A 19155-nucleotide genomic window follows, 5' to 3' on the forward strand; every position below is an offset into this window, starting at 1 on the left:
GGTGCGATTTATTTTGAATTACACCCCCAATGCTCCTTCAGATGATTATGTGTAGCAGCACAGTAATGATAGGTATGCTGCCAAAAACACAACAATGTGTGGTGTGCGGCCAAAAATGGTGGTGTATGCATGTACAATTTTTTTCACAAAACACCACAATGCATGAATGTTAGTGCATTGTTGTGCTGCAACACAGGCCCATCAGAAGGTGTATTGGGGGTCCATTCAGAATGAATGAATGGCACCAGCGCACTTAACACGCATGGCAGTAAAGCCTGAGGTAATAAGCTTGTTACTGCAAAAACACGGTGTGAACAGGCCCTCAAGTCAAAAACAATTGTGCAAACAAAACACATTCATGACCATGACCATTCATGACCATAAAACTAAAGGAGTGAGGGGGATCTCTGCAGTAGAGTTCCCTGGTCTGCACACCTATGACACCAATTGCTGGGGAGCAATTGTTGGAAGCAGAATGTATTTTATATTGCAGAGAACAGAACTGTTGGACATTCTATGTTGTTGTTGGACTATGTCCCAAGTTTGAGACCATAATTTAAAAATCACGAGAAAACATGTTTAATAAAAAGTGTCATACTGTATGTTTTCAGCATTACCCATTCAGAGAATATTAACATATTATTATTTTGCAGGAATGGATCGAACAACAAGATCTGCATCGTTGGAGGACGTGAATGACATCCATTCAAAAAAAATAAAAAATAAAAAAAATATATATATATATAAAAAACTAAAAGCAAAAAAAAGTTTCTGTTTCTATGTTTAACGTTTAATCTAAAAAAACAAAAAACAAAAAAAACAAAGACAAAAAAATCTAAAAAAACTAAAAAAAAAATAAAAATAAAAAAATAAAAATTCTGTTTCTATGTTTAATGTATAATTTTTATTGCAGGAATAGATTGGCCAAAAAGATCCAGAGCCTTCCCGATCACCTGCTTCACCTCTACATCGGTGAACGTGGATCTCCATTGCTGGACAGTGTGAGTGACAATGGCATTACAACACGGGACATTTTTGGGGATTTTTTTTTTTTCCAACCACTTGCTATCCAGGGCAATTCTTTTTCTTTTTTCACACATGCATGAAAAAAATCAACATGTTAGCTAGAAATTAGTTAGAACCCCCCAAACATTAAGCCCTGGAGGATAACATGGTGGTTGTCGCAATTATTTAAGTCGCACAATATTTTGGGCAAAAAGATCTGGAGATTCTCTGATCTTCTACTTCGCCCCTGATAGGTGTGGATCTGCATTGCTGGACAATGTGATTGACAATGGCTTTACAGCGAGGGACATTTTTGGGGGATTTTATGTTTTGTAACCACTCGCTGTCCAGGGCAATTCTTTTTTTTCACACACGTCAAAATTAGCATTTTAGCTAGAAATTATTTAAAACTCCCAAACATTATATATTTTCCAAAAGCAGAGGCCCTGGAGGATAACAGCGGTTGTTGCAATTTTTATGTCACATGATATTTGAACAGCTGTTTATAAAAGACAAATATTTAGGAAAAAGTACCGATACACTAAAGTGATTTTTAGTGTTGAGTAGAGTAGCATAGGGTAGTGTAGTGTATTGTAGTGTAGTGTAGTTAGTTTAGTGTAGTGTAGGTCTGGCCAGAAAGGGATTACTTTGACGCAGTTGGCCAGCTTAAGCATGCATTGCAATGCATGTGAACCAAAAATCCCTGTTTTTAATGCAAAGTTTTTTAGAAATCTGTGAGGGTATATAGCATTGTGCAGAGGGTTGATTCAAAATTTTCTGTATTCATGTGGTCCTGGTAACAGACAGGGAGAAACAGGTCTGAAACTGGAAGTGGCAAAATGATTGTCACTTCCGGCTTCATCTGTGACAGAGGAGATCTGGGAATGGATGTTCCTCCATCTTCTCTGTGGGAAGCTGCCCTGACCACTTACCGAAGTCCAGAGCTCCTTAGGAGAGCAAATGAGCTACATGTGCCCCAGGGCAGTGTCCCCTAACTTTTTACACCCCCTTGCTTCTTAACCCAGAAAATAGGAATCTTTAACACATTTCTAAACCCAGACTGTCTGGGTGAATCCCGGTCAGGTGGTAACCCAAACTTATACATACCACCAAGCACAATTCATGTATCCCAGCCCAATAAATTCTTCACTTTATAAATCTGGTCACCTTACTGTGGTTTTAAAGCTTTATGGTTTTTCACCTTAATGCATTCAAACCTTCTGTGCTGCAGTTCCCTCCAGACCCTCCTTTTCCTTACCTGAGCCTGATCTGATCCAGCAATATGCAAGAGCTCACCAGTCCCTCTCCTCGATTGGCTCCAGCTGCTGTCAAAAAAATCCGGTCACACAGGGGTGAGGCCAAGTCCCGCTGTCTGTGTCAATGGAGTGGGGCTCAGGAGCGAGCACTCATGGGTATCCCCAGGGAATGCGGCTTATCCTGGGGGCATCTGATGAGGAGGAGCCAGGAGTGCCGGCATGGGACCCCAAAAGAAGAGGATCGGGCGGTTCTGTGCAAAATAATTCCACAAGGCAGGTAAGTATAGACATGTTTGTTATTTTTATAAAAACAAAAAAGAACACGGAGCTTTATAACCACTTTAAGGATTTGTTCACGATTATAGAGATTTATTACATGAATAATGAATGAATGATTATTAATGAGTAATAATTGCTCTTATTTTGATATTAATCATTATAAATAAATTATTTTAAACATAATTACTAGAGGTTGTGTTGGCCAGAAGATCTGGTGCTGCCCCTGATATCTTTAGCTTGTTGAACTTGAAATGATTGGTGCTCTGTTTGTAGATCTGGAGTACATGCATTATCCTGTCTGGGTAACACAAGTCCATAGACTGTCAATTCAGATATACAGTATATGCTCTTTGCAGTCTGAAACCGGTTTTCAGTCAGAGGCTTCAACAAAATGGCGCCTGGAGCGCAGACAGGTCTGATATGCAGTTGCTTTCCCTGATTCTAAGCCAGATGCCTGGTTTCACTGACAGCAGGGGGACAACCAGGAAGTAACCCTGGGTTAAACCAAGCAGATTCGCCCTGTGGTGCGGTGTAGACACGTATCCCCGGGAGGGGACTGTTGTCCGCAGTGTTCAGGTCACCCTGTGTTGTTGGTAGGCAGTATATGGCACATGTGAGTGTGATGTGTGTGCAGAAGAGGTAATCTCAGGTAGTTACTATGGAGAGGAGGGAGTTCTTCACCTCCTTATTGGTGAGTATCTCCTGTATGTGTGACTGTAGGGCTCCTCTCATTTATCACTGTGTATTGGAAGGACTTGTAGTCACAGAACTATGGGGAGACAGAGTTTGCCTGCCTTTAAAAAAAGAAAAATAAGAATAATTTAGATAAAGTGACCTTATGTTAAAGGGGGGGGGGGGGGGGTGGCTTTCTCCATAGTCTGCATTACAGATGAGTTTGCGCGTTTTCACAACTCACCTCTATCCAAATATCAACATTGCGCTTCCTTGAAATCCAATCAGCAGCAGGCCGGATCATCATCCACCCCCCCCCCCCCCACCATGGCACACTAACAAAGGGGCAAAATTACACCGCTCAGCCGTAACATTATGACCACTCACCATAACCCGGAGCGGCATGGACTCTACTAGATCTCTGAAGGTACGCTGTGGTATCTGGCACCAAGCTGCCCGTAGTAGATTTTTTAAAGCAGTGGTTCCCAACCTTTTGGGCACTGGGTACTGGCTGCATGAAAGAAAAGTGTGCCAAGGTTTGGGGGAGGGGGGCGAGTGGGGGGTAAGTGATTTTTGCGTGGACTATTTGTTGGGGCAATGGCTGGTGTTAGCCTTTCAATCATCCTGGCACCATGGTGGGTATGGTGTCAGGATGATTGAAGTGCATTATTTCTATTATTACATTGTAATATAAAATAGTTCACCTCACCATAATGCAGAATCAGTGGGAGCCCAGAGCGTGTCACCTGCCACCAAATGGGATTGGGTATTTGCCACGTCACCTGCCATGTCACCTGCCATCAGATGTGGATTGTCAGTTGCCAAGTCACCTGCCACCAGATGCAGCTTGTCACGTCACCAAATGTAATTTGGCACTTGCCATGTTGCCTGCCACCAGATGCAGCTTGTCATTTGCCCTGTCATCTCTCTGCTCCCCACCGCCGAACCTCTGACATTGAAGAGGCCGGGCTGTGAGCAAGGAAAAGAGGTGATGCGGGGAGGGTGGAGAGAGATGATGTAATCTCTACTTGCCTGCCCGCTCGCTTCTCCCATCCGTCCGCCCCCTGGCTTACTCATAACACCCACCTGCTCGCTTCTTACATCTGCCCGTCCCCCAGCTTACTCATGACACCCACCCGCTCACTTCTCCCACCTGCCCAGCCCCCGGCTTACTCATGACACCTGCTCGTTTCTCCCATCCGCCCAGCCCCCGGCTTATGCATGACACCCGCTCACTTCCCGGGTTACTCGTAACACCCACCTGGCCGCTTCTCCCATCCGCCCGGCTTACTCATGACACCCGCCTGTTCAGTTCTCCCATCCGCCCAGCCCCCGGCTTACGCATAACACCCGCTCACTTCTTCCATCCGCCCAGCTTACTCATAACACCCATCTGGCTTACTCATGACACCCACCCGCTCACTTTTCCCATCCGCCGGCCCCCGGCTTACTCATGACACCCACCCGCTCACTTTTCCCATCCGCCGGCCCCCAGCTTACTCATGACTAGAGGTCGACCGATATGGGTTTTTCTCTGGCCGATGCCGATATTTAGAAATCATGGCGGCCGATAGCCGATATATGATGCCGATTTTTTTGGGCCGATATGTTAGGCCGATTTTATTTTATTTATTTATTTTTTTCCTTTTTTATTTATTTTTATTTTTTTTAATCCCCCTTGATCTAACACACCTTTCCCACTGGGGCATTTTTCAGGCGCTTTTGGGCTAAAAATAGCGCCTGTAAAGTGCCTGCAAAATGGCTCCCCTGCAGTCTGTGTGAAAGACAGAGTGCTTTCACACTGAGGCGATGCGCTGGCGGGATCTTAAAAAAAAGTCCTGCAAGCAGCACGTTTGGAGTGGTGTATACCGCTCCTCCACCACTCCTGCCCATTTATATGAATGGGCACCACTGCCGAAGCGCATGCGTTTTGGCAGCGGTGCTTCATGGGCGCATTTAACCTCTTCCTTGGCCGCTAGCTGGGTTATATGTGCCCCACTAGCAGCCAAATAGCACCGCTAAAATGATGGTAAAGAGCCGCTAAAACTTGCGTTTTACCATCAACGCCTGCCCGCTCCAGTGTGAAAGCAGCCTTCATAAGTGATACAGAAAATTTCTTACATTTAAACATTTATTAAACAAAACAAACCTCCAATCAGTTTACTTGTATGTATGATTTAGATAAAAAAAAAAAAAAAAACCTATGTATTAAATAAAAACAGGTAGTCAAAACGTTTGGACGAAAAAAAAAATGGGCTAACTTTACTGTTTTTATTTTAATTTTAAATAGTGTATTTTTTTCCCCAAAAAAATGCATTTGAAAGACCTCTGTGCAAATGCTGTGTGACATAAAATATTGCAACAACCGCTATTTTATTCCCTAGGATCTCTGTTAAAAAAATATATAACATTTTTGGGGGGGTCTAAGTGATTTTCTGGCAGAAAATACAGGATTTTTACTTGTAAGCAACAAGTGTCAGAAAAGATTTAGTCTTTAAATGGTTAAACTGAGAACTTCTACACACAGAGATGACTTCATTCATTCAAGTGTAAACATTGTATCATATAGTTCTTTTCTTGGCAGTCTGCCCAGAGAGGAGGAAAGTGTTGCTATGACAACTCAGCAACTCACACTGACTTCTTACAGAAGTCATTTCAAAGTCCCGCTGTAGTTCTAAATCGGCTTTTTATCAGCAAAATCGGCCGATGCCGATTATTTAAAAAACGGCAAATATCGGCCGGCCGATATATCGGTCGACCTCTACTCATGACACCCACCCGCTCACTTCTCCCATCCGCCGGCTCCCGGCTTACTCATGACACCCACCCGCTCGCTTCTCTTATCCGCCCGTCCCCCGGCTTACTCATGACACCCACCCGCTCGCTTCTCTTATCCGCCCGTCCCCCGGCTTACTCATGACACCCACCCGCTCGCTTCTCTTATCCGCCCGTCCCCCGGCTTACTCATGACACCCACTAGCTCGCTTCTCCCATCTGCCCGGCCCCCCGGCTTACTCATGACACCCACCCACTCGTTTCTCCCATCCGCCCGGCCCCCGGCTTACTCATGACACCCGCCCGCTCGGTTCTCCCATCCGCCCAGCCCCTGGCTTACTCATGACACCCGCTCACTTCTCCCATCTACCCGGCCTCTGGCTTACTCATGATACCTGCCTGCTCGCTTCTCCCATCCACCCAGACCCCGGCTTACTCTTGACACCCGTGCACTCGCTTCTCCCATCTGCCCAGCCCCCGGCTTACTCATGACACCCACCTGCTCGCTTCTCCCATTTACCCGGACTCCGGCTTACTCATGACACCCGCCCACTTACTTCTCTCATCCGCTCGGTCCTCTCATCCGCCCTGCTCCCGACTTTTTAATGACTCCTGCCTGCCACAGCCCGGCTGCAGAGAAGCCACGGCCTGGTAGTGGGCCACCCCTACTTTAAAGGATAAATTCATCTTTTCAGAAAGAAAAAATATAAATACACATTTTTTTGTACATTTATTTTTTGTAGGAGCCTGGAAAGCATTGCAATGCCATGCAGGAATCCGACAGACTGTCAGTGTATCTGTTGGCTCTTACCTCATATGAGGAAGCTGATACATGCTGATGGGTAGAATGAATGAATTACCTAAGTGCTCACAGCACCATGGTAGGTTATTGAAAACTACAAGCCGACAGCTGCAAAGGCTGCCAGACCTTGTCATTTTCCATTTACAGAATACTGTGAATGAGTGATGTGGCTGGAGCCCCGCACAGATAAATTTAATTTACAATTACATTTTTTTAACAACTAGCGAGTGAAGAGCCTTTGTTAGCTGGCACAGCGGGGGTCGGGGAGGTGTGGGGGCGGGTGCATTCATAGCGTGTTACATGTTATACCCTGAATATGGGTGTAACATTTTATGAAGGTGAACTTACCCTTTAAGTCCTGTAAGTTGAAGGGTGGGGCCTCTATGAATTTGACTTGTTTTTCCAGCACATCCTACAGATGCTTAATTGGATTAAGATCTGTTGAATTTGGGGGCCAAGTCAACACCTCGAACTTGCTGTTGTGCTCAACAAACCATTGTTGAACCATTTTTTCAGTGTGGCAGGGTGTATTATCCTGCTAAAAGAGGCCACTGCCATCAGTGAATACCGTTTCCATGAAGGGACGTACTTGGTCAGCAACAATGTTTAGGTAGGCGGCACATGCCAGGTAACATCCACATTAATGGCAGGACCCAGAATTTCCCAGCAGAACATTGCCCAAAGCATCACACCACCTTTGCAGGCTTGCTATCTTCCCTCCATCTTTTCCCAGGTAAGAAAAGCACACACATCCGACTATCCACATGATGCAAAAGAAAACATGATTTATCAGACCATGCCACCTTTTTCTATTGTTCCGTGGTCCAGTTCTGATGCTCACTTGCCCATTGTTAAGCACGTTTAGCTGTGGACACGAGTCAGCATAGGCACCCTGACAGGTCTGCGGCTACACGGCCCCATATACGACATACTGTAATGCACTGTGGGGCTTATTTACTAAAGCTGGAGAGTGCAAAATCTGATGCAACAATGTATAGACACTAGGGATGGGCTCCGGCTTGTCTGGATTGTAGTCTCAGCCCACCTGAGCAATCACACCAGCCCTCACTGCACGCTGCCAATCGTAGGCAGTGAGGCATTTCCTGGCCCACAGCTGCACATACCCATGCTGCCTATGATTAGTGGTGTTCAGTGACGGCTTCCTGGCAGGATTGCTCAGGTGGGTTAGGACTACTATCCGAACATTCTTGAGCCCATCCATAGTGTCTATGCATTGTTGCAGCAGATTTTGCACTCCAACCAACTTTCAGGTTTTATTGCCAAAGCTTAACTGAACGAGCTGAAGGTAGAAGCTGATTGGCTACCATGCACCGCTGCACCAGGATTCTGAGTACACCAGTTTTAGTAAATCTACCCCTGTGTGTGTTCTGACACCTTTACATTAGAACCAGCAATTTTGAGCTACAATAGCTCTTCTATTGGTTTTGACTGCATGGACCAGCCTTCGCTCCCCAACTGCATCAATGAGCCTTGGCTGCCCATGACCCTGTCACCAATACACCGGTTTTCTTTCCTTGAACCACTTTTTGTAGGTTCTGACCACTGCAAACCGGGAATATCTCACAAAAGCAGCAGTTCTGGAGTTGCTCTGACCCAGTCATCTAGCCATTACAATTTGGCCCTCGTCAGTCACTCAAATCCTTACGATTGCCCATTTTTTCTGTTTCAACACATCAACTTCAGGGACAACAAGTTCACTTGCTACCTAATATATCCAACCCACTTTCAGGTGCCATTGTAACAAAATACATCCGTCGGTGTAATATTTACCTGCCAGTGGTTGTAATGTTATGGCTGATCAGTTTATCCCTAAATTCTGTCATTGGTTTAATATGGGCATGTGTCTATACAAGGGCACTGGCATCCCGCCCCTTTGTTTATGTTGGCTTTGTATATGTACTCTGTGTATGTGTGTATATATGTTGTAATTCCCAAAGACTGTGATGCTAAGCAAATATTTCATCAAATGAAGGGAACACAGTGAGAATACTAACTGGCAATCAATCTGTATGATATCTTAGTCTGAGATTAGAAGTGTAATTACCTTATTGATTAGAGTTTCAGCTATAGATGTCACATCGATGGGACTTGAAAGTGAGATGTACTATTATACGACATCTGTTATGTTCTTCGTCTGACAAGATAATTGCTAAAAGGGTCCCCGGAGTATAATATATCTCAGCTGGGTACTGAAACTTTGTGAAAGGTCTCCAAAGAGCATCGTTCATGTCCAAAATGGTCATATATCACCTCACCAGGGCACATTTGGAGACCAATAAAATAAAAGTGATTTACATTATCTTACAGTAAAGCCATACATGGGTTGAAATTCATTTGGTTCAGTAGGGACCGGACAAATTTCGTTCCTTGTACATGCAGGCTGGATGTACATAAGTTGATCTACCGATTGACTTCTGTACAACCAGCTTGTTGGAAAAGTTCTGTATGGTCAGTGCCACTTATCAGTTTATTCTGATGGCGGAGAAGTCTGCCCATTGTCAGAATGCAGTATCTCAGCAGGAGTGGCTACGTTAAAGTCCCAATCTCTCTCCACTACTTGTCTCAGTGGGAGTGATTGAGACGTCTTTCGTTCAACGAAAGAAAAAAGGAAACGTATATGGGCTGCATAAGACTTTAAAGCTGGCCATACACCTATAGATTATCTGCAGATTTTCTATGGTTAGATGGAAAAAGTGCAACAAATTTCTCCATGTTCACTAAACTGTGTGGATAGAGGAATCTCCCACTTTTTCCATCTAACCATAGAAAATCTGCAGATAATCTACAGGTGTATGGCCAGCTTAAAGCCCCTTTCACACAGGCAGACTGGGTCCACCTGTCAGTTTTTTTTTTGGCGGGTCCAATCGCCCAGCGTTCAATCTGATCTCATCCGTTTAAAATCAGATGGATGGGGATCTGTTCCCCATTCATCTAACAGATCGGATGGTAGTCGGGTGTAAACGGACAGGTGGTCTGTTTACATCTGACCACTCATAGAGGAGAGCAGGCTGTGTCTGTTTCCGCTCTGCATAAGGGAAGCGGACACCAACATGCCATACGCCTGCTCGGCAGGGATTAGCAGGGGAGACTCCTGGTGAAGTCCTCCTCCATGTGAAAAGGGCCTAAGGTTGTATTTACACTGTTCCGTGTGCTTGGTAATGCACATATGTAGGTATTAGGGGTTGACCGATATTGTTTTTTCAGGGCTGATAACGATTTTTTTGGCTGCCTTTCAGGCCGTTAGCTGATATCAGGTGCCGACATTCTGTAGATATAAACTTTTTTTTGTTTTTACACTGTCCTTTTAAATTATTATTTTTTTTTATCACTGTTATTTCTGTAAACAGTAATAGACAGTGGCAGGTAGTCTTTATGGAGGGATCGGGGGTCTATAATGCCCAGTACACACGATCGGACTTACCAACAACAAAATCGTGGAATTTTGTTTGAAAGTTGTTGGCTCCAACTTGTCTTGCATACACGGTCACACAAATGTTGGCCAACAATTAACGAACGTAGTGACGTACAAGATGTACGGCGTGTCATGTGATATCTCCATTATGAATGCTAGTTTTACAAGACCGAGCGCTTCTGGCTTGTACTTAATTCTCACCTCCAACCCTGGGGACATGAGAAATACTAACCTCCCAAATTGTACCGGTGAATAGAATAACCTATGAAAATAGAGGTCACCCATAAATTTTGATTGAATCTGGGACTTAGGCTGGCATCAGCCTCCACCATCCCAAGTGTGCCATGGGTTATGTGTTCTCCACGGTAAATCGTCCCTTACTATGCATCTCAACTATTTTATTTTCACCCAACGTTGTTTTTGCAAACCTGTAATGAGGACTGTATCACTGATTCTAATGTATAATAACAGGAGACAACAGCAGTTGGTTTTCTCATTTGTAATGGTTCATTGTTGTACACAGATAACAAAGAAAAAATACAAAGCATCTTTCTGTTCAATATTTTTTATTGTTTTCTCAAGGAAACAAATACAGAGCCAGTACCAAGACATGATAGACAGAAGATTGGCCCACAGGCCTGCATTGCATCCAGCAGCAGAAATAGACACTACGGTACAGAGAGAGAGATTATCAATGCATGACTTCAGGGCCAAAGTGGAAAATCAACAGGTAGACCGATAACAAATGTGGGGCCAAGAGACACGTGAAGAACATGGGAAAAGTGTAGGGAAAAAGAGACCGGGGGGAGGATTGTGGGAGGTTAGAACAAACACCTTCACCATAAGATACGTAGGGTGGCTGTTACAGGTCTAGTAGATGGCAATAAAAATCCAATGGCATGAACTTGGTGACCCAGGGATCCCATGTCTTATGAAATGTATGCATAGAGTCAGTAAGCATGACCATCAGCTTATCGTTCGTGAGCATCCAGTGTTTATTTAGATTTTATTGCTTCCATGGAGAGTGAATTTGTCAACCAAGCTCAAGCTATAATCTGTTTGGTGGTGGTAAATATAGGGGTCAGAAGTCTAAACTGCTGGTTAGTGAGTCCATCAGGTTTCAAATTAAGCAACATTACCTTCGGCAGCATTGGGATAGTAACTTAACCACTTGCTTACTGGGCATCTAAACCCCCCTCCTGCCCAGACCAATTTTCAACAGGAGCTAAAGAAACCGATCTTGTGCTGAGCAGTTAACCCATGTAGTGCGGGCACAGCCCCACTGCATGGAAAATATAAGAAAAAAATGCCCAGAGTTCAGTTTTTAGATAAGATAAGATTTATTGTCCTTGCAAATTAAATCCAAACCGAGATTTCAAAAGAGAAACTCCATGCAGTTTTAAAAAGCAGAGACAACTTCACTCACATGTCCATAAAACATTATACAAAGATAAATAACTTAAACATCCCCTAAAATAACAGAAACACCTAAACCTGACCGATTTGTTACTTAGCTTGAATTCCATTTTCCAGCTCTCTCTGTACTTGTTTGTTCTAACTATAAGATTGCTATAATGTCTGCCAGAGAGTAGCAATTCAAATAATTGATAACCAGGACGGGATGAATCGATTATTATTTTGTTTGCTCTACCTAGAAAGTCATACATTTCTGAAGAGCATTTCTGTTAGCCGTGGTACAATTTTGGTACCATACTAAAATGCAGTACACCAATACGCTCTCAATTGAAGAGCGATAAAATGTCTCTTATGCCGCGTACACACGACAGGACTTAAGTCCGGCAGACTTTCAACGGAGTTCTGACGGAGTTCTGACAGAGTTCTGACGGACTTTCCGAATGAACGGACTTGGCCACACACAATCACACCAAAGTCCGACGGATTGGAACGTGATGACGTATGACTGGACTAGAATAAGGAAGTTCATAGCCAGTAGCCAATAGCTGCCCTTGCGTCGGTTTTAGTCCGTCAGACTAGCACACACACGAGCGGATTTCTGGGTCCGGCAGAGTTCTGGCGGAAAAATTTGAAGCATGTTCCATTTCTAAAGTCTGTCAGACTTTTGCGAATCAAAAGTCCGTTGCAGCCCACACACGATCGAATAGTCTGCCGGAATCATTCCGTCAGACTTTTGATGTTGAAAAGTCCGCTCGTGTGTACGGGGCATAAGGCTTTTTTTTCCTTAGACCATTCTTTCTAAGTAGCCTAAGAAAGTATAATTGGTTTCTTTTTTTTTTTTTTTTTTTTAACATCAGCATGTACATTTAGATTCTCATAAATGTATACCCAGAGAAACTTAAAGTGGTTTTAAAGGCTCAAGGTTTTTTACCTGCATGCATTCCATGCATACAGGTAAAAAACCTCTGTTTAGCAGTCCCCCTAATACTTGAAACCCACCTCGATTCAGCGATGTGCATGAGAGTCTCAGCTCTCTGAGTATTCTCTCTCGTCATTGGCTCCCACTGCTGGCAGTCACAGTCAGTGTGCCAATGAGGAGAGGGAGCAGGGCTGAGCTGCGGCTCTGTGTTTGAATGGACACTCAGATTAGCAGCTCTGGGGCGAGCCTGCTTGGGTGCCTTCACAGCAAGCTGCTTGTCCGGGGGGCTCTCAACAGGAGGTATGGGCCAAGAGTGCTGGCGAGGGACCTGGGAAGAGGAGGATCCGACTCTGTGCAAAACCACTGCACAGAGCAGGTCATTAGGACATGTTTGTTACTAAAAAAAAAAAAAAAAAAAAAACAAGCCTTTAATATCACTTTAAAGACAGGGACCCTGTCCATGCATTCACCATTGATAAAGTGGGGCTATTTCAGTCTTATTCTTTCTAAATTCCATTACTAGCTCTTCAGTTTTACCCATGTCCAGGGTTATATTATTTACTGCACACCACTCCATTATCTTTCCTACTTCCACTCTATAACATTGTTTGACCCCTCCTCTAATACAACCCACTACTGTAGTATTGCCAGCAAATTTAATTCTATTTGTATGATAGCACAGTGTACAGTCATAGGTATAGAGCACACAAAGAGGGGGGCTCAGCACTTTTATTTGGACCCTACATGAGTTCATGGCACCATTACACTATATATGTCTTTGTCCACCCCATCCACTGCTTCAGGCATATCTGTGTTCACTATATATATATATATATATATATATATATATATTGTATATACAACCTGTGTTTTACATTAAAATAATATATACAGGACACGGGTCACAGAGCCTTGGGTTACCTAAGGAACAGCACAAATTGGTTCATTTTAAGCTCTTCCTCTTTTTGGAACTCCAAAAAAGCAAAGAGGACTGCTGTATAAATTACCGCTTGAGCCCTGAACTCTGAAACATGAGTTCCACCAATTTAAAAGTCAGCAGCTACAAAAAGTGTAGCTGCTGACTTTTAATAAACGGACACTCCCACGGTCCAGCAATGCGGGCGCACAAAGCCTCCCTCCTCTCTGCGGCGCTGGCATTGTAACTGTAGGCACCCGGCTGTGGCTTCACCGCTGGCGCAACCTGCGTGAGCCGCACTGCACATTGTGAATGGCCGGGCAATCTTCTGGGACCTGTGATGTGTCCCAGAAGATTGTGGGGAGGGAAGGGGAAAAGGTGAACTTCCTTCCAATGCCGCGAGGGGAGGAAGTGGGATCTGGGTGCCTGTCAAAACTCGGTACCCGCTCCCCCCCCCCCCCCCACAAAAAAAACATGCCGACTTAGAGCGGAAGTTCCATTTTTGGGTGGAACTCCGCTTTAATGAGAAACTGAAGAATATGTTTAAAGGAGCTTAAAGCTCCCCCTGCAGGCTGAATTTATGATTTTAGTTTTGACCATAACAAATAAAGAAGAAAATACAAAACCAGTACAGTAAAAACCTTGGTTTGAGAGTAACTTGGTTTGGGAGCGTTTTGCAAGACAAGCAAACTTTTAAATAAATTTTGACTTGATATACAAGCGATGTCTTGATATACAAGTAGCGTCATCTCACAGCTGAGTATAAAACAGAAAAGAGGCGCCTCTAAGTGTAGCAAAATGGTTACAGTTAATGAAGGTACAACATTTAGCAACTCACATGGTTGATGATTATAACAGGCACATCTAAGTATGCAGGCATCCGGAGTAAAGCTGTCCACTTGGACCAACCTCCACAGCGCCATCAATGTCATCCCTTCCACGCTGCGCTCTACGAGCGGTTTAAGCCTTGCTTTCAAATTGCTCTACTGCAGGGTAGAGGTGCACGATTCTGGCCAAAATGACAGTCACAATTTTTTTGCTTAGAATAAAAAGATCAAGATTCTTTCGACGTAAAATCTTTCACATTATACAAAAAAAATTGGGGTAATTTTACTGGGGGTTTTTTTTTTTTTATTCATTAAAGTAATTTTTGCCAAAAAAATTGCATTTGAAAGACCGCTGTGCATATACAGTGTGACATAAAATATTGCAACGACCACCATTTTATTCTCTAGGGTCTCTACTAAAATATATACATATCATGTTTGGGGGTTCTAAGTAGTAGCAAAAAAAAAATGATTTTAACTTGAAACCAACAAATGTAAGAAAAAGGTTTAGTGTTTAAGTGGTTAAACTTTCCTAACTTACACACAAAGCCTATTCCATTGACAAATTGTTACAATTGTCAGCGCCTAGAGGCGATTCAGTTCGCATTGTGCGCTATATAAGTATTTCATTCATTCATTCATTCAATGTTTCTAGTTAAGTTCACTGCTAAACAATGTTCTGATTCTTGGCAGACTTCTTCCTTTTCTTTTGATGTCTGTGGCTTCAGAAGAGCAGAGGGAATTTTCTGCATAGACAGAATCGTGAAACACTTTAGTCAAGATTGCAATGGGGAAAAATTGCGATAACGATTCTTGACGATTAATCGTGTAGCTCTACTGCAGGGTAGTCTTCCCGATCATGGTTGCAGACTAATAGCGGTAAGAGCCGGCGGTGCGGAGGATGGTCTGTGTGGACAGCTTTACCCCGGATGCCTGCATACTAGATGTGCCTCTTTTAATCATGAACCATGGGAGTTGCTAAATGCTGTACCTTCCTTACAACCACTTTAAACTACAGGCAAGCCTATGTTTAGGCTTACTTGTAGCTGCACTGAATATCTCCTAAACCTGCATGGTTTAGGAGATATCCCTGTATTTGCATGTGCCGACATCATCAGCACATGCGCACTTAAGCCAACTGAAGCAATAACACATACGTGCCGTTACTTCAGTTAGCCTGTGCCGTTCCTGACAGCTCCCGCGCACATGCGTGGGAGTGACGTCATCGTGGCTCCGGCCAATCACAGAGCAAGAGCTGCGATTCCCGGAAGTAAGTCTCCGGGGCGTTGAAGAAGGACCACCGCGGGGGTCTGCGATCTCAGGTAAGTCATTCATAATGAGCTAGTATGCTATGCTTACTAGCTCATTATAGCTTCATCTTGCAGGTTTTTTTTTTTGGATAGCCTAAAACGGTTTACAACCACTTTAAATGTAACCATATTGCTACACTTAAGCCCCGTACACACGAGAGGACTTATGTCCGACAGACTTCCGAAGGAGTTCTGCCGGAGTTCCGACAGAGTTCTGACGGACTTTTCGACTGAGCGGACTTGGCCACACACAATCACACCAAACTCCGACGGATTCGAACGTGATGACGTACGACTGGACTCGAATAAGGAAGTTCATAGCCAGTAGCCAATAGCTGCCCTAGCGTCGGTTTTAGTCCGTCGGAATAGCATACACACGAGCGAATTTTTCGAAGGGACCGGGTCCGGCGGAGTTCCGTCGGGAAAATTTGAAGCATGTTCCATATTCTAAAGTCCGTCAGACTTTGGTAAATCAAAAGTCCGTTGCAGCCCACACACGATCGAATAGTCTGACGGAATCAGTCCGTCGGACTTTGGATGTTGAAAAGTCCGCTCGTGTGTACGCAGCATTAGAGGCGCCTCTCTTCTCTTTTATACTCTGTAGCCTCTGCTGGATTTTGCTTCCATTTGTGGATGGATATTTGATGGTTACACAACCCAATCACATTACTATAATCTTTTTATATGAACTGAAGGACTTATGAATAAATGGTTGTGGAATGAATCATCTGAGTTTCCATTATTTCTTATGGATTACAAGCATGTTTCCGGGAACGAATTATACTCGCAATCCAAGGTTTTACTGTATATTATCTTAAAGGGCCGATGCACACTGCCGCGCGGTCTGATGTGGTGGGTTAAGAGATGCTTGTTGGGTGGGTCTATGACTGCTTGGGCTCAAAGAAAGTTGATTTAATGTTGCTGACCATTATTCAACCCTAAAGATTGGTGACATCTAGTGGCAGAAGGTAAGTACTGTGGGGACAGCCTCAGATTAAAGGTAAGCCTTTCAGGAAAAGCTGATTTTCTTTTTCTTTTTACTTTGGGCTAACAGTTATCATCTCATACAGACAGTCAAATAACTTTATCAGCTTAATATTGTATGTATTTGATTGTCAGATAAGGTTTTCCTCCATACTCACTATTAATGTTTTGTTCCTTAGGCCGGTGGGACAGCTGGGATGTGTGTTGACCTTATTTTATTTCCTCTGGACACTATGAAAACCAGACTACAGAGCCCTCAAGGGTTTTCCAGGGCTGGTGGCTTCCGTGGCATCTATGCTGGTGTCCCATCCACTGCTATTGGATCCTTTCCTAATGGTAAGATCTTTTTCAGATGTAGGATGTGAAGTATATTGCCTCCGCCACCAAATTGGCAAAAAAAAGTATAGTAACTTAAAGCTGAACTCCACCCTTATCTTCAGTCTTGCACAGCTATGCAGGATCCTCTTCTTTATTGAAATTGCTTCTCTGATTTCATTGCGCACTGTGAGTTTCTCATAGTGTGTATTAGAATCTGCAGCAAGTTTCTCATAGTGTGTATTAGAATCTGCAGCAAGTTTCTCATAGTGTATTTTAGAATCTGCAGCAAATCGGAAAGAGCCTGCCTTATTCCTGGCTGGAGGATGTCCAGCATCATCTAACCATTTTCTCCCCAGCCTTGCTGTCCCTGGCCCACGCCTTTCATTCATTGGCCTTCAGTTCCTCCGATTATGAAGGAATGCATTCTTGTGTATGTTACTTAACAAGACATTTTGATATTTACTAAACGTCTCTCAAAAGTCAGCCCTCTGTTTAAATCAAAGCTGAGGACTCTTGAGAGGATCACTGAGACACGGTGCTGTGATGTTTTCATAAGCTGTGTACAGCACCCTACCAACCCCTTCCACCAGCCATGATCCGCTTATATTTTATAGAGGAGCACATCACTGGGTCCACAAAAAGACCCCATTCACACTTTGTGTAGCAGGAACCTGCGTTCTCGCTTGCGATTTTTTGTGAGCAATTTTCACGCGTTTCTGTGTGTCGCCATAGGGCAGCCCATTCACTTCAATGGGCTGCCCGATGCATGTTTGTCGTCCAAAAGAAGCTCCTGTTCCTTATTGGGTGATAAGCTATTTTTAAAGTAATTTTTCAGCAATTGCGGCACAGTTCTGTCGCATGACATTGGTTGCAAAATGGCACGGCGTTTGGGATTCCATATAGAATGAATGAGACCCAAATGCGCATGGTATGTTTTGCACCGATTTTCCACGTGATTTGGAATCGTGGCAATTTTGCTTGCAGTTCCAAATCACCAAGTGTGAATGGGGCCTTAGGTATGTACTGAACGCTTTAAGGTTTATTATGAAAATTTCATTAGGATGTCAGTGACGGCAAAGCATACGATTAAACTTGAGGTATAAAAATCATGGATGTAAGAAATGGTCCGCAGTAATGTGAACACATTCACACTTGACGATTTGGAACGTCAAGCAAAATTGCCACGATTCGAATTGCCACATTAAGAAAAGAGCCAACACCAAGGAATATCAATTCTGTAGGCAGACGATTACAAAACAAGATCTTACAGTGTGTGAGATGTAAATGTGAAGAACAAAGGTTAGTCTGCAGGCATTACCTCCATATTGCTACAGAACAACAACATTCTCATAGTGTGCTGTAGTACAAAACATTTATTCAAAGGTTAAAAAGAAAAGCTACACACAGAACAGAAGATACAAGAAGTGCATACAAGACAACTGAAGGAACACTGTAGATAGAGCCTAAATGTAGTGTTATTGCCATGGAAGTATAGATTACATTTTGGAACTTGAGTTGCAAGTATGTACAAATGTGGGTGCCACTCAGGCTCCAGAGGATTCCAATCCACCGCCAACTGCCGATAGTGCCAGCTGGGAACGGAACTCGTCTCGGCTCCAAACATCAGCATGTAATAAGGAAAAGATCCCTCAAGCCACACATTGCTGCAAATCCACTATAGAGGAGTATGTGAAAGTTTCAGCCTGGGCTCAGGCCAGACCATGTGCCCAATGCGTTTCGCTCCGCCCCCAGGGCTGGATCATGGGAATTCCTCATGATTAGGCTCCAGGAGCCAGAGTGAAAAGTGTTGGGAGCATGGCCTTGCTGGAGCCCAGGCTGCGACTGCCACATACTCCTCTATAGTGGATTTGCAGCGACGTGCGGCTTGAGGGATCTTTTCTTCATTACATGTTGATTTACATGTACCTACAGAACTTCTGTAACACTGGGTTCATAATCTGCTAACATTCACACAGCTAGTGATACAATGTGGCCACAGAAGGGAGAAGCTGCTAAAAGACATTGTAATTTTTGGTTAGTCTTGGCGAGTCTTACAAAGTATAGCCATGCAGCCTGTTCATTCTGTGGTTCATGCTGAACCCCGGTCAGGTTTTTATTCCACAAAGACTGTACTGAAATAAAACGAGTGCAAAAGAAAGGACCCAGAAGGCCACAGCCAGCATTACAAATAATGAAAAGGAACAAGAGGGGAAAGGAAGGTTTCCAAAAATACTGTGTATTAC

General features: G+C 43.8%; 1 protein-coding gene across 1 annotated transcript in view; it reads left to right on the forward strand.

The window, feature by feature from the left end:
* Positions 1 to 3038: 3038 nt before the first annotated feature.
* Positions 3039 to 19155, forward strand: part of SLC25A26 (solute carrier family 25 member 26) — a 210427-nt gene continuing 194310 nt past the window's right edge. Inside the window, exons 1-2 of the mRNA XM_077451967.1 lie at positions 3039 to 3231; positions 16774 to 16930. Coding sequence (XP_077308093.1) covers positions 3199 to 3231; positions 16774 to 16930 — 190 coding nt within the window. The 5' untranslated portion in view covers positions 3039 to 3198. The remainder of the gene's footprint in view (positions 3232 to 16773; positions 16931 to 19155) is intronic.

This window comes from Lithobates pipiens, unplaced genomic scaffold (assembly GCF_037356315.1).
Source record: "Lithobates pipiens isolate NorthernLeopardFrog02 unplaced genomic scaffold, aLitPip1_a1.2 Scaffold_23, whole genome shotgun sequence".
Taxonomy (NCBI): domain Eukaryota; kingdom Metazoa; phylum Chordata; class Amphibia; order Anura; family Ranidae; genus Lithobates; species Lithobates pipiens.